This window comes from Girardinichthys multiradiatus, chromosome X, assembly GCF_021462225.1.
Source record: "Girardinichthys multiradiatus isolate DD_20200921_A chromosome X, DD_fGirMul_XY1, whole genome shotgun sequence".
NCBI classification, from domain to species: Eukaryota; Metazoa; Chordata; class Actinopteri; order Cyprinodontiformes; family Goodeidae; genus Girardinichthys; species Girardinichthys multiradiatus.
In genome coordinates, this window is record NC_061817.1 from 29,644,909 (window position 1) to 29,657,159 (window position 12,251).

The 12,251-nt window shown below is 38.4% G+C and overlaps 1 protein-coding gene across 4 annotated transcripts in view; it reads left to right on the plus strand.

Moving 5' to 3' along the window:
* The first annotated feature begins 649 nt into the window (after positions 1-649).
* LOC124863297 (G patch domain-containing protein 8-like) overlaps positions 650-12,251 on the plus strand; it is a 28,397-nt gene continuing 16,795 nt past the window's right edge. The window contains exons 1-5 of one of the 4 annotated variants that reach the window (XM_047357630.1): positions 740-763; positions 5,378-5,455; positions 6,248-6,284; positions 9,044-9,062; positions 11,689-11,761. Coding sequence is in view for 2 of the 4 variants with exons in the window: in XM_047357627.1 (XP_047213583.1) it covers positions 719-763; positions 5,378-5,455; positions 11,689-11,761 (196 nt within the window). In the remaining 2 variants the exon portion in view is untranslated. Of the gene's footprint in view, positions 764-5,377; positions 5,456-6,247; positions 6,285-9,043; positions 9,063-10,621; positions 11,762-12,251 lie in introns of those variants that run through there. The other 3 variants (XM_047357628.1, XM_047357627.1, XM_047357629.1) reach the window with 3 other exon arrangements.

Consider the following 12,251-nt stretch of genomic DNA (forward strand, 5'->3'; position numbering starts at 1 on the left):
ATATATTATAATACTATAATCATTAAATACAATCTGCCACATGCTTACATTTATTTTATGCTGTAATTTGATTGGATTCCATTTGGTTCAGTTATAAGTCATGTCAATGCACTTTACAGAACAAGCACAATTCACATCCAAATAGTCTATATACAATCCAGTTTTGTCCAAATTTTTAAAGTATAATAAAATAGTCAGATTCAGTAGATTAGATAATGCCAATGAATAAAATGTAACATGGAACCAATCAAGAAAAATTATAACTGGATCAATATTATATTTACTTCTTTTGCTTTGTCATTTTAGTTCTGTTGAATGTTTAACATATATATTTTGTTTGTTAAAAACATTTATATTACGATGTTTATTAGTTCTTCATTTATTACACTGAATAGTTTAGACACGAATAATAAAAACGGATGGATTCAGTCCCTATAGGACATGTGTTTCGGTTCAGTTCGTTGTTTTGTTTACTGCAAAATCCCTATTATCCCTTTTTAATAATGCATTTATTAAATTCTGTTTTTAATCCGTTAAAAGTGTTCTTTAGCATATGTTTTGCAAACCAGTATACACATGAAAGACCATGTTTGCTGTGTCACAGGGAAATGTTGTGATGGACAGAAGTGAGACGTAAATCCTCCGCAGTGTGGACCGTTCGTTCACCACCAGGCGCTTCCATCGGAGTCAAACGAGAAACTGCAGCTGCGTTCAGAAAATGGCCGACAGATTTTCTAGATTCAACGAAGAGCGTGATTTCCAGGTAATGCACGTCAAAAGACCCGCGACTTTAAACGAATCTAGTACGCCGGGGTGTTTTAGAACATTTGAGAGGATATAAAAGTTATAAAACATCCAGTATTTTACAGACAACTGCGCGTATTTCTGTGTACATGGTGCTTGCTAGCACTGCAAGCTAGCTTAGCTAACGCTAGTCCACTGCGGCTGTTTTGACACTAGTTTTATAAACATGTCCGAGTTTTACTCCTGTTACAGCCTTATTCACAGCTCTTTCCTATTAATTGATAATTTAAACCTATCAACAGCAAAAATAAATATTGAATACACGCCGACTACGTAGTGACCTTGGGTATGCTGGCTGTTTATCGAAAAATGCTAACGATGTAAGCTTGGCTAACATACAGCTATACTTATGTATACAGGCTGCTGTTCCCTTTTAACAGCCAAAAGCTACGCAGTGCATGTTTAGAGTTATATTGATCTCATTATTGTAATCGTTTGGTGTAGTTTTTTTAGATTGCTTCAGATATGTATTTTTAACGCTTATGAAGTGCAAGTTTAGACCTGGATAACAATGGATTACAAAATTGGTAAATTGTCATCCGATTTTACAAATATGAATGAAACTGCAACCGATGTGTAGATTTAGTAAATGTTAATGTTTAGAGTGGATTTACTTCACTGCTTTTTTATTGCAGAAATGTGCATCTTATTGGAAACAAAGTAGGCTTGACCCAGAAATGGTAGATAAATGCTAGAATAGCTGAGTAGCTTAGTTTCATCACCTGTATTTCAGACGTTTGTCTTTTTTTGCTTATCTAAGATCTGTGACCACACCCAGCAAAAGCTAAACACATTTCTGGTCTACAAAATTATCATGTCTTTCTTGTTAGTGGGCGTGTTTTGTTTTTTTTAATCAAACATTTGCATTCAGTAAGCGTCCTAATGTCGCATCACACTATGTATCTACTTAATCATATTGTATAAAGTTTATAAAGATTTTTATTATTTTTATGGAGCTAGGAGTTGCTGCTTGTTCAGCTGTTATTGGGCAGCAAAATAAACTCCTTTCTTGTGCATCTTGTCAGTTATTTTATGGCTCTTGGGTCAGCATATACAAAATGGCCACATTTTTAATTCAGTCAGATTTTTTTTTTTATGCTGCCATATCCAGATTTTGCTTAAATCATTTCTGTTTCTGTTAATGAACTTGTACATTTTTTAAATTTATTTGTCTTCTTTGTAATTCTCAGATATCTGTTTTACAAGTGACTCCGTGGTGATGTTTTTCCACCTAAATGCTTTTGCTGTTGAACTGTTTTCAGCTATTTTGTTGGGAAGAACCTAATTGCTGTGTGGTCTGAATGAGTCTGTTGAGGATGGCAGGCTCAGCACAGTGAAGCTCTGTGTGTGAGATCTGCAGTGAAGGCATTTATATGCTCAGTATTCAGAAAGTTTCTTCGTGGATTAAAGCTTGGTGCCAAGCAACACAATCCGGCAAATACCCACAGATGGTCAAACTAATGTCTACTGCACAACCCAGCAAAGAGCTTTCCCACTTTATTCTTTTATATTGGGCTGTTTGAGTTTTAGCATGTGCTACAGAAAGACTGCAGAGGTTGGCTGTCAAAGCCTTCTTTGTTTGGAGAGGGGTTAGCTATAGTCTTAGATGGTATGGAAGCCCAAGAGGATGCTAACATATGTTTACTGAGAAATGTTTTTTATTCTTCTAATGATCAGCAGAAGAGAGCAAAAACTGTTCATATTAACCATTGTAGTAGAGACTGTATTAGTCAACAGTGATTGAGAAACAAGTAAGAAGCTCTTGTGGAGAGTACATGAGTATAAAGAGCATATTATGTGGTCTAAGTAAAAGGCAGAAGAGTGTAGAGGAGCAGCAAGTTATATTGATTTTTTTGTAATTGAGTACATTGCTTTTGTTCTGCATCTCATCTTCTCATAATCCCGATTTTCACATATTGAGATGTAGTATTTAATTTAATCTGAATTATTGACATTAAATTACCTCATTAGGGTTAACGTATTCTGCAGATACTCTTGAGAATGTAGTTGCAAACAGCCCCTCATAGTTGCACCTCTATAGGATTTGTGCAGAAAAACGTTGATTGTCAGTAAATGATTGAAATGTTAACAAATATATTTCAGTGCAAGAAGCTGTCAGTAAAACCGCAAGGTAAATGTTCAGCACCTGCATTGCAAAGAAAGAGAATGAAAACTCAGAATGCCATATAGTTTGTTTGTATTAGCTTTATGTTCAGCTTTCCACAAGTAATCATCCTAGTGATTTGTGTACATGGCTTGTAAAATTTAGAACATTTCTGGAATCATTTATTATTCCGCTTTTGCGAAGGGAAGACACAAACCTAACCTCAGTCTACTCTGCTGATAAAGAGAAGAAGAGCTGAATCTGTTTTCATGAAGTGCGTTACTTAGATTGGGTTTGGTAGGCCCATTGCTCACGTTCCCAAAAGGTTATTTATTTACTATATTTAGATGGTGTCTTTACTCATTTTTACTACTGGAATGTATTTTTCTATTTATTTATTTTACCAAGAAACAATACAAGCTAACACTAATGATACATTAGATTGTAGAATCTAATGTATCATTTTTATTCTCCTTGTGCACCAGTCTGTATCTATTTACTCTCATTTTGTGACTAAGAATCATCTTTGCATAGTTTATAGACAATAGTTACCTCAGTCAAAGCTTTTTAAATGGTCTGAAGGGTTCAGACAATTTTACAATTTTATTTTGTCTTTTAGATTTTAGTTTCCTGGGAATGGGACTGAGCGAAATTACCTAAAATTAATATCCCAATTTAGTTGATTTATCATGATACACAATACATATTGCAATATATTTGTTCTGTATTATTATTATTATTATTATTATAATCAACTTTATAGGAACAAAAGCTCTGACTCTCCTAATAGCAGAACAGAAGTAGTTTTCCTTCCTCAAAATCTAACAGTAGACAGGATGTTTAACCAGTTCAGCTCCTAAACAAAGCTGCAGTTTGGCTGCTTCTCTCTGACCAATACTCACACCTCACAGATGCTAAACAATGACAAGACCCCAAGGTCCCCTCCCAAACACACACAGCACAGGAAAACATTTGACTGTATGATGGCTCATATACAGGGGTTGGACAATGAAACTGAAACACCTGACATTTTAGTGTGGGAGGTTTCATGGCTAAATTGGACCAGCCTGGTAGCCAGTCTTCATTGATTGCACATTGCACCAGTAAGAGCAGAGTGTGAAGGTTCAATTAGCAGGGTAAGAGCACAGTTTTGCTCAAAATATTGAAATGCACACAACATTATGGGTGACATACCAGAGTTCAAAAGAGAACAAATTGTTGGTGCACGTCTTGCTGGTGCATCTGTGACCAAGACAGCAAGTCTTTGTGATGTATCAAGAGCCACGGTATCCATGGTAATGTCAGCATACCACCAAGAAGGACGAACCACATCCAACAGGATTAACTGTGGACGCAAGAGGAAGCTGTCTGAAAGGGATGTTCGGGTGCTAACCCGGATTGTATCCAAAAAACATAAAACCATGGCTGCCCAAATCACGGCAGAATTAAATGTGCACCTCAACTCTCCTGTTTCCACAAGAACCGTCCATCGGGAGCTCCACAGGGTCGATATATACGGCCAGGCTGCTATAGCCAAACCTTTGGTCACTCATGCCAATGCCAAACGTCGGTTTCAATGGTGCAAGGAGTGCAAATCTTGGGCTGTGGACAATGTGAAACATGTATTATTCTCTGATGAGTCCACCTTTACTGTTTTCCCCACATCTCCACACAGTTAAGGTGTGGAGAAGCCCCAAAGAAGCGTACCACCCAGACTGTTGCATGACCAGAGTGAAGCATGGGGGTGGATCAGTGATGGTTTGGGCTGCCATATCATGGCATTCCCTTGGCCCAATACTTGTGCTAGATGGGCGCGTCACTGCCAAGGACTACCGAACCATTCTTGAGGACCATGTGCATCCAATGGTTCAAACATTGTATCCTGAAGGCGGTGCCGTGTATCAGGATGACAATGCACCAATACACATAGCAAGACTGGTGAAAGATTGGTTTGATGAACATGAAAGTGAAGTTGAACATCTCCCATGGCCTGCACAGTCACCAGATCTAAATATTATTGAGCCACTTTGGGCGGTTTTGGAGGAGCGAGTCAGGAAACGTTTTCCTCCACCAGTATCACGTAGTGACCTGGCCACTATCCTGCAAGAAGAATGGCTTAAAATCCCTCTGACCACTGTGCAGGACTTGTATATGTCATTCCCAAGATGAATTGACGCTGTATTGGCCGCAAAAGGAGGTCCTACACCATACTAATAAATTATTGTGGTCTAAAACCAGGTGTTTCAGTTTCATTGTCCAACCCCTGTAGGAGCCAAGCTCCCACACATTAGACCAGTGCTGAGGGATCAGTGACTGAAATATTTAGTGAGTTGCATCGCAAGAGAATCACAATTGTTAACTATAATGAATATGTATTTTGTTGTACATCAAATGATCTTTTCGTATAACTGATCATTGTTTTTTTTCTAATAAAGTTAATAAGGTTAATTGTGTGTGTTCATTTTTCAGGGTGGGAATCACTTCGACCAGTATGAAGAAGGCCAGTTGGAGCTGGAACAGGCGTCCCTGGACAAGCCTATCGAATCGGTAAGATTGCATCCGTCGTCCTGTACCATTGGACCAGCTGTGAGAGTGGATATGATTGGTCCAGGGAGGAATAAGAACCACACCTTTACTCCATACTGTGCGTGTAGATGCATCTAGTGTTTTCTTGAACACACTTGCCACCTAACCTGTAGAATCACTCGTCAGTGTCCATTAATACCTTTTAAATCACTCCCACGTCTCATGTCCCCAACCTACTTCATTTCTTCTGTGACATATAAGAAGATGATTTAGATCCTAGATCTTCCTGTTATATGTACAGCCCACAGATTATCATTAGTTTTTATTTTCTTTGTAACAATCTCACATTAGTCATTGTTAGTCATCCTAGCAGAGTGAGATAAACCTGTTGGCATGAAGTGGATGAAGCACTGTCACATTAGCTGTTATCCTAATACTGTAGCTGCTCATTAATTTCAAATAAAGTATTGGAAAAAAGATCTTATTTAACAATTTTACTGCAATTTTATTAGAAAATTCAGAAATGAAGCCATATCACATTTCAGTCTGATTAAATAGAAGAAAAGTTGTCTATCTGATTTTGTGCTGCCTTAGGTAGCATTGATTTGTGAAATAAAACAAGGCAGTGCTTATTCCATGTACTTTGTAAAACAGAGGGTGGTCATTAGATGGTGTGGATGGTTACATTCGTGTTTGACTGAGTGTGTGTTTATGTAGATTTTAGAATGTATGTGTTAGTGTATAGTATTTGTATTTATAGGACAGTTATCTTATTGTACACAACTTGGGGTGTTCGACATTTCTCTCCTGCAGCGAATTGGCCCCCTATTAGCTAAGCAGCAATGACCTGGTTTGTATTTGCACGCTCTGCTTCCTTACTCCTTATCTTTAGGGTCCTTTGTAACGCTACTCTATCTTTCTTTCTCTACTCTTTCTGTTTCAAGACTGTCACTCCTGACATCTTATTCTCTCTTTCTAGCTCCCCTTCGCTCTCTTTCTTGCTCCCTCCCTTCTACACAGTGATTCGGTGTACAGTACCCTCTGTCATTCTGTGCTGGCATGGTGCTTGTGCAACTGGGACTGCATTTTTCGCTAAAGAGGCATATTGATAATAGCGCAGGCAGCTCTCTTTTTCTGTCTTCCGCACTTTCTCCACCCTCCTTTCTGTCTGAAGCATTTTGGTGTGCAGGCCTAAACTCTTATGTCCTCAAAATCAGCAAGAAACCTCTCCTCAACGCTATTAATGTCCTTTTTTGAACCCGTCAGATTTTTGTTGAAGGCTAATTAAAAGGTTTACTTTGAGTATTTAAATAAAACTACCTATGGTGTGAAGATAGGTCTGACCAAGCTTTTGTTTTAAAAATGTATTTAATAAGGGGGAAATGCACCTGTGCACTCACACATGGATTAAATCCTACTTGCATTTTGTTTGCACATTATTTTATTGTATTTGGTTTTAGTTCTGGTCAAAGCCCAGAAGGTAAATTGCGGTACTTTCAGAACAGAATACTGTTTCAGCCGAACAAAACCTGTATTTTTCTCCATGTGGTTGATGGAGGAGGAGGAGGACAAGTAAGAAAGAGTAGTGGCCTGCTCACCTGGCTTTGAGTAGCTGTTTTGCTCCTGCGCTATTATTTGTGGAGGGGGGCTGAGGAGCTTGCTGCAGCACCACGCAGCTCCTCGCACAAAAAAAGCACTGTGGCATTGGAGCTGTGAAGTGTCACCTTGTCACCTGTATGAAGTCTCCTGTGACTGAAACAGTACAAAGTCAATTTAACTGTGCAAATGTAAAAAAAACAAAAAACAGCAAAATGTCCTATAGTCTTCTGTAAGACAGGATCCGCCTTTAATAGAATTTGAATTATGATCCTTGAAACATTACGTTAAATGTTAAAAGCAAATAATTACCTTCACAGGCCTACCTCCTTAATTTCAACCTTTTAACCTTTTAGTCTACCAATACATAATGTTGGAGCTGTTCATTAAGGCTTCAGCCCAGCTTCTCAGAGCCCCTCCTTTGCCATTTGTGTGTGAATTATAGGCAGCTAGAGGTCTGTGGTATTTTATTGGGATATCTTTTAATTCCTGTCTTACCCCTTTGGTCTTTGCTATTTTTCTCTTAACACTGTTTTTGCATTGCATGTGTTAATTTGGTAGCATTAAGCACTATGTGCTCTCAACACTTTGTGTTGTTATTTTTTTAAATCTCAGACTCATTCCTTCTTGTCTCTTACCTCTCCCAGTTCCTTAAACCTGCCATCCACCTTCCTCTGCCTATTTGACCCAGTACCACAGCGATATGCAGTGGGCAGCCTCAGAGCCAAAGAACAACATGAACGCTCACAGGAAACTGTGGCACAAAATGCTATTTAAGCTATAGTTATAGGAGCTTTTTAAGTTTGTAGCATTTTGTATTGTTGCAAGTATCAAACAAAGTGCTTGCTCTTTTAAAAATTTTGACTTCTTTTATTGCTTATTAAATATGATGAACAACCCATGGCAAACGGTACCCTTTTAATATTCGGTCAACATTATTTTAAGACCACCACTTCATTTATTTTTTGAACAAGCTTTAATCATGTGAGCAGAAGTTATGATTGGTAAATGGTGTTGGCTAAAACCCAGTTCTATCCTCAAATGCATTTATATTAAATAAAATAAGTGGGAATAAAAATTAAGAAACTAACAATAAAGATGTTTAAACACATTAATTGACGAGAGTCTGAACAATTTCCCGTCTTTGAAATTGGGGATTCAGAATTTTAAGGTAAGTATGATTTTGAATTATTATGTGTAAATTAGATTTATTTAATCAGACTTTTCTGTTTTTCTGTCATTTTACTCTATATTTCAATAGTAGCATCTTGGAAAAGGTCATTTTCCTTAGTTTACGGAGCACATGGGACTTCTGTTTTACTTAGTCTACGGTACTCCTCAGCAGTTGTTTTTTCGCTTCGTCCCACCTGTCACATCTGACACAGACCAGTAATGTGCAAAGGCCTGAGTCAAAGGATCTGCAAGGACTTGTGAGGAGCGGAGCTTGTCCAAAAGCAGCTGCTTTTCTGTGAAACGGATCCTCGCAGTCTATCTGAGTCTTTAGAAAGTTACAAATGTGTGCTCTATTACTAAAGTAAAATGAAGAAAAGGCTGTTTATTTTATGTGTTTAGGCCCAAGTTTCTCAATCTTGAAGAATGAACATGCACATATTGTCCCATTTTTATAAAAAACAAAAAACAAACCAAAAGCATAAAAAGAACAATAAGACTTAATTCTCTGAGGTCTGTGGGTGGGGTCCCCTGCATATCACTTTCCTTATCCATATCTTTTGCCGTGCACTGTGCCGATGACGGCACATTGCACACTCTAAAAAGCACCCCTTGTAGATCTCTTTTAATTTAACATTTTGTTTTGTTTTCTTTCTCCTGTATTAACGCTCAGTTGGTGGATTTATTAAAATGTCTGCCTTTTCTGTTTTTATACAGTATAATGTTTGTTTCAAGGCAGAGAGAGAGTTGTATTTTTAAGACCTAGAGAAGCTAGCAGAATTGCCGTTGAAAGCGTTTGGTCGGTTTCTTACGTTGTGTCACGTGTGACTGTTTCTTTGACAGCCCAGTATTTTAAAGCCAGGTTCGTATGGAAATGCCTTCACTCCACTTGCACTGCTGTTGGACTCACCGTCGTTGCTTTCATCCGTCTGTCTTATTCTTTTGGTGCACTCATCTGCTGTCCAACACCCAGTGTACACGTCATCTCTGGCCACCAGCCTCCACAGAGCTCATCTTGACCTAATCTTTTAACTGTCAACAGGTGCAAACTGTCGCTGCATCCAGCCTGCTCTACATTTTTCTTAGGTCTAAATTCTTAAAACAAAAAAGTGAAACATGCCATCAGAAACACATGTGAAGTTTAGGTTTGAGATTTAAATGTTTCCACAGCATTTCTGAATATTTTGCTGGACTCTTATTGTTTGGTAATGGAGAGTATAAAAGTATCCCAGTTCAAAGTTCTTAGTGGATTTTAATTTCCATTTCCCTTTAAGCGTCACGAGCAAGTTCCACAAATTATTGGCATCCATATAGTTGGATGTGACTGACGGGGATATTTTCGAAGAGAATGAAAAACTGCTAAGCTTCAACTACTCACACCAAGTTAAATCTTCACTGTGGTGACTGCTTCCAGTTTCCTCTCTGCCATGGGATTTCCAGCATCTGTCTTAACTCTTCCTGTGGAGGACAACATCTAACAGTCACACAGAGTACACAGGGCTTCGAAATACATGAACTGGAGGAAAGAAAACGCCAAACTCTAAATTAAACCGGAAGTGACTGCCTCATCTCTTTAGATAACAGGACAATTAAACCAGTCACTTGATTAGGATTTAAAGTTTCTCACCATCATAATGTGGCATTTTCTAATCTCCATAGCTGACTTTAGTTTTCTCCTGGAAACACATTAAAAAGAGCAAAAGCAGGCGACAATATGTGTGTGATTTAAAACAAAGGAATAAGTCAGATTACCTCCACTTGCACGCTTGTGGGCAGAGATGCAGTGTGTGCCGTGTGTTTGAGGCTACCACTCCCTTCACATGCTCTAACCTAATACAAATCCAGCTCACGTCTACCACCTGAACACCTACCTTCATCATGGTTCAGCCTGCTCTGTTCTGTCCATGTTCCTGACCTCTTGTCAAAGAGATCTCCTTGTTGAGCCATCCTCCCTCTCTGTGCCTGATTCATTCGAGACTAACTCAGCTGGAGTTTTGTTCACCTGCCCTCTACCCCCACCTCACCCCACCCCACTGTATGTGTACCACTAGCAGCACTCTTACTAACACCGACGACCCTTTTTGTTAAATCATTTTAACAAAAAGCTGCATGCTTATTTAATTTTATTTTTTTTATTCCTACCCCTCACTTTCTGTTTGTGAAAGTTGACGTCAGTCTCTTTGTGATTATAAATATCCTTTCTGTTTGGTTTGTATGGTTTTTGATAGAATGCAGCACTCTGGTGAATGTTAGAGAAGCTTGGAATAGTTATAATCACAACAGAAAACACTGCTTATAAAGAAATGTCATTGTTTCTTGTTTATATGTGCTTGAGGATGTACTGTAGTGTGTAGTGATGGGATGGTCTTGCATTTCACATAAATATTTTTGTTATCTTGCTTACCAATACTAGTGAAATAACATGACTTGCTCATTGGGCCCACAGTGTGCTAGAAATCACTCTTGTGCATGTTTTTGAATGCCTTTCAAGCCCCTTTTGCTCATTATCGGTTGTCTGATCTAACCAAGATTGTTGATGCTTATTATTGTAATCTTAAGTATAAATTAAGTAAATACATTAAAGCAGATGGCCAAACTGTTGCAGATTGGTGCTCCCATTAGTGTGAACATGGTTGGAATCTGACAATTCATGATAAAAATGCAGGAGGCATCCAAAACCATGCTCAACAGTGATTTTTACTATATCTAATGTGGTTATAAGTACACTGTCCTTCTCTTCATCTGCACACCCACAGAGCCCTTCACACATGCATAACCAGTCCACTCTGGGCCTTGTAATGGTAATCCAAGGCCCACAAGCTCCGCTTCTGTGTCTTCCTGTTGCTGTATTTTTGTGACAGTTGAATGTTTCACAGCTGAATGCCCCCCCCATCATGGTTACGGATTCACTGCAAGCTTGGAGTTTCTGGTCTTTATTTTGTTATTGCTAGATTTCCATACCTGTTGTGTGTCAGTTTTCTTTGTGTACTAAGATCCTACTCTATAGTGTATCATAGTATCATATATGTATGCGTGCGATACATATATTGGCCTCTTCTTCCCCCTTCTCCTTCTAACTTCTTACATAGTGGATGTTATTGGATGTATTTATCTTGATCATGAATTCTTTTTTTGCCTGATAATCGTCTCTTTAAAATACACTCATAATGTAGGAGTAAACCTTGTAGCTTAGACCACACAAAGACTCATGCATTTATTTAACATAGGCAATCTTACTCTTCAACTCAAGTTCCCGAGCCTTTATCCCTCTCCCCAACTGCCCTAACACTCCTTTTGCTGGAGGACACTGATTGTTACACGCTGGTAGATTATGACAATAATGACAATGGTGGTGGTGGTTGTGCTTATGATGATAGTGTGATTTGAGTGTTTTGTTTGTCTTGATGTTTTCATCCATGCCCACAGGGTATAGCTCCTCTTATTATTGGAATATTTTTGGTTTTTTTCTCCTCTCTTCTCTCTGCCAGGATAACATCGGGCACCGGCTGCTTCAGAAACATGGATGGAAGTTGGGGCAAGGACTTGGCAAGACCATGCAGGGTAAGGATTCACTCTGAAGCACACTCATGTTCACTGATTGCTGGTGGCACTGAGCCACTATCTACTTCTGTTTTCTTCCTACTCATATTTTCATTTAGTTTTTTTTTTTTTTATATGACACCCTACAAAATTATTTTCTTTTCACATCCTTTCTTTGACCTCTTCCTTTTGTCTGATTCCGGACTGGAAATATTGTGGTTAAAACGAACATGATTCTAGTTGTTTTTGACGCTGCCGTTCCCTTGAACCCAAAGATGGGAGTAAAGGTTTCTGGAGGCTTGTAGAGGATTAAATCCGAGGGAGCAAACCTTGGGGATTTGTTTGATTCTCTTGTGATTTCTTTTGCAAACTGAGACATTGATATTCAGTTTATTAGTGTAAGGTTGCTCCAGAGATCTGAGAGATTTATTTTCTGATATTTTTCTTTTTTCATCTTTTTCACATCTCTTGCAGAACCCCAAAATAAGACACATTTCATAATCTTAGATGT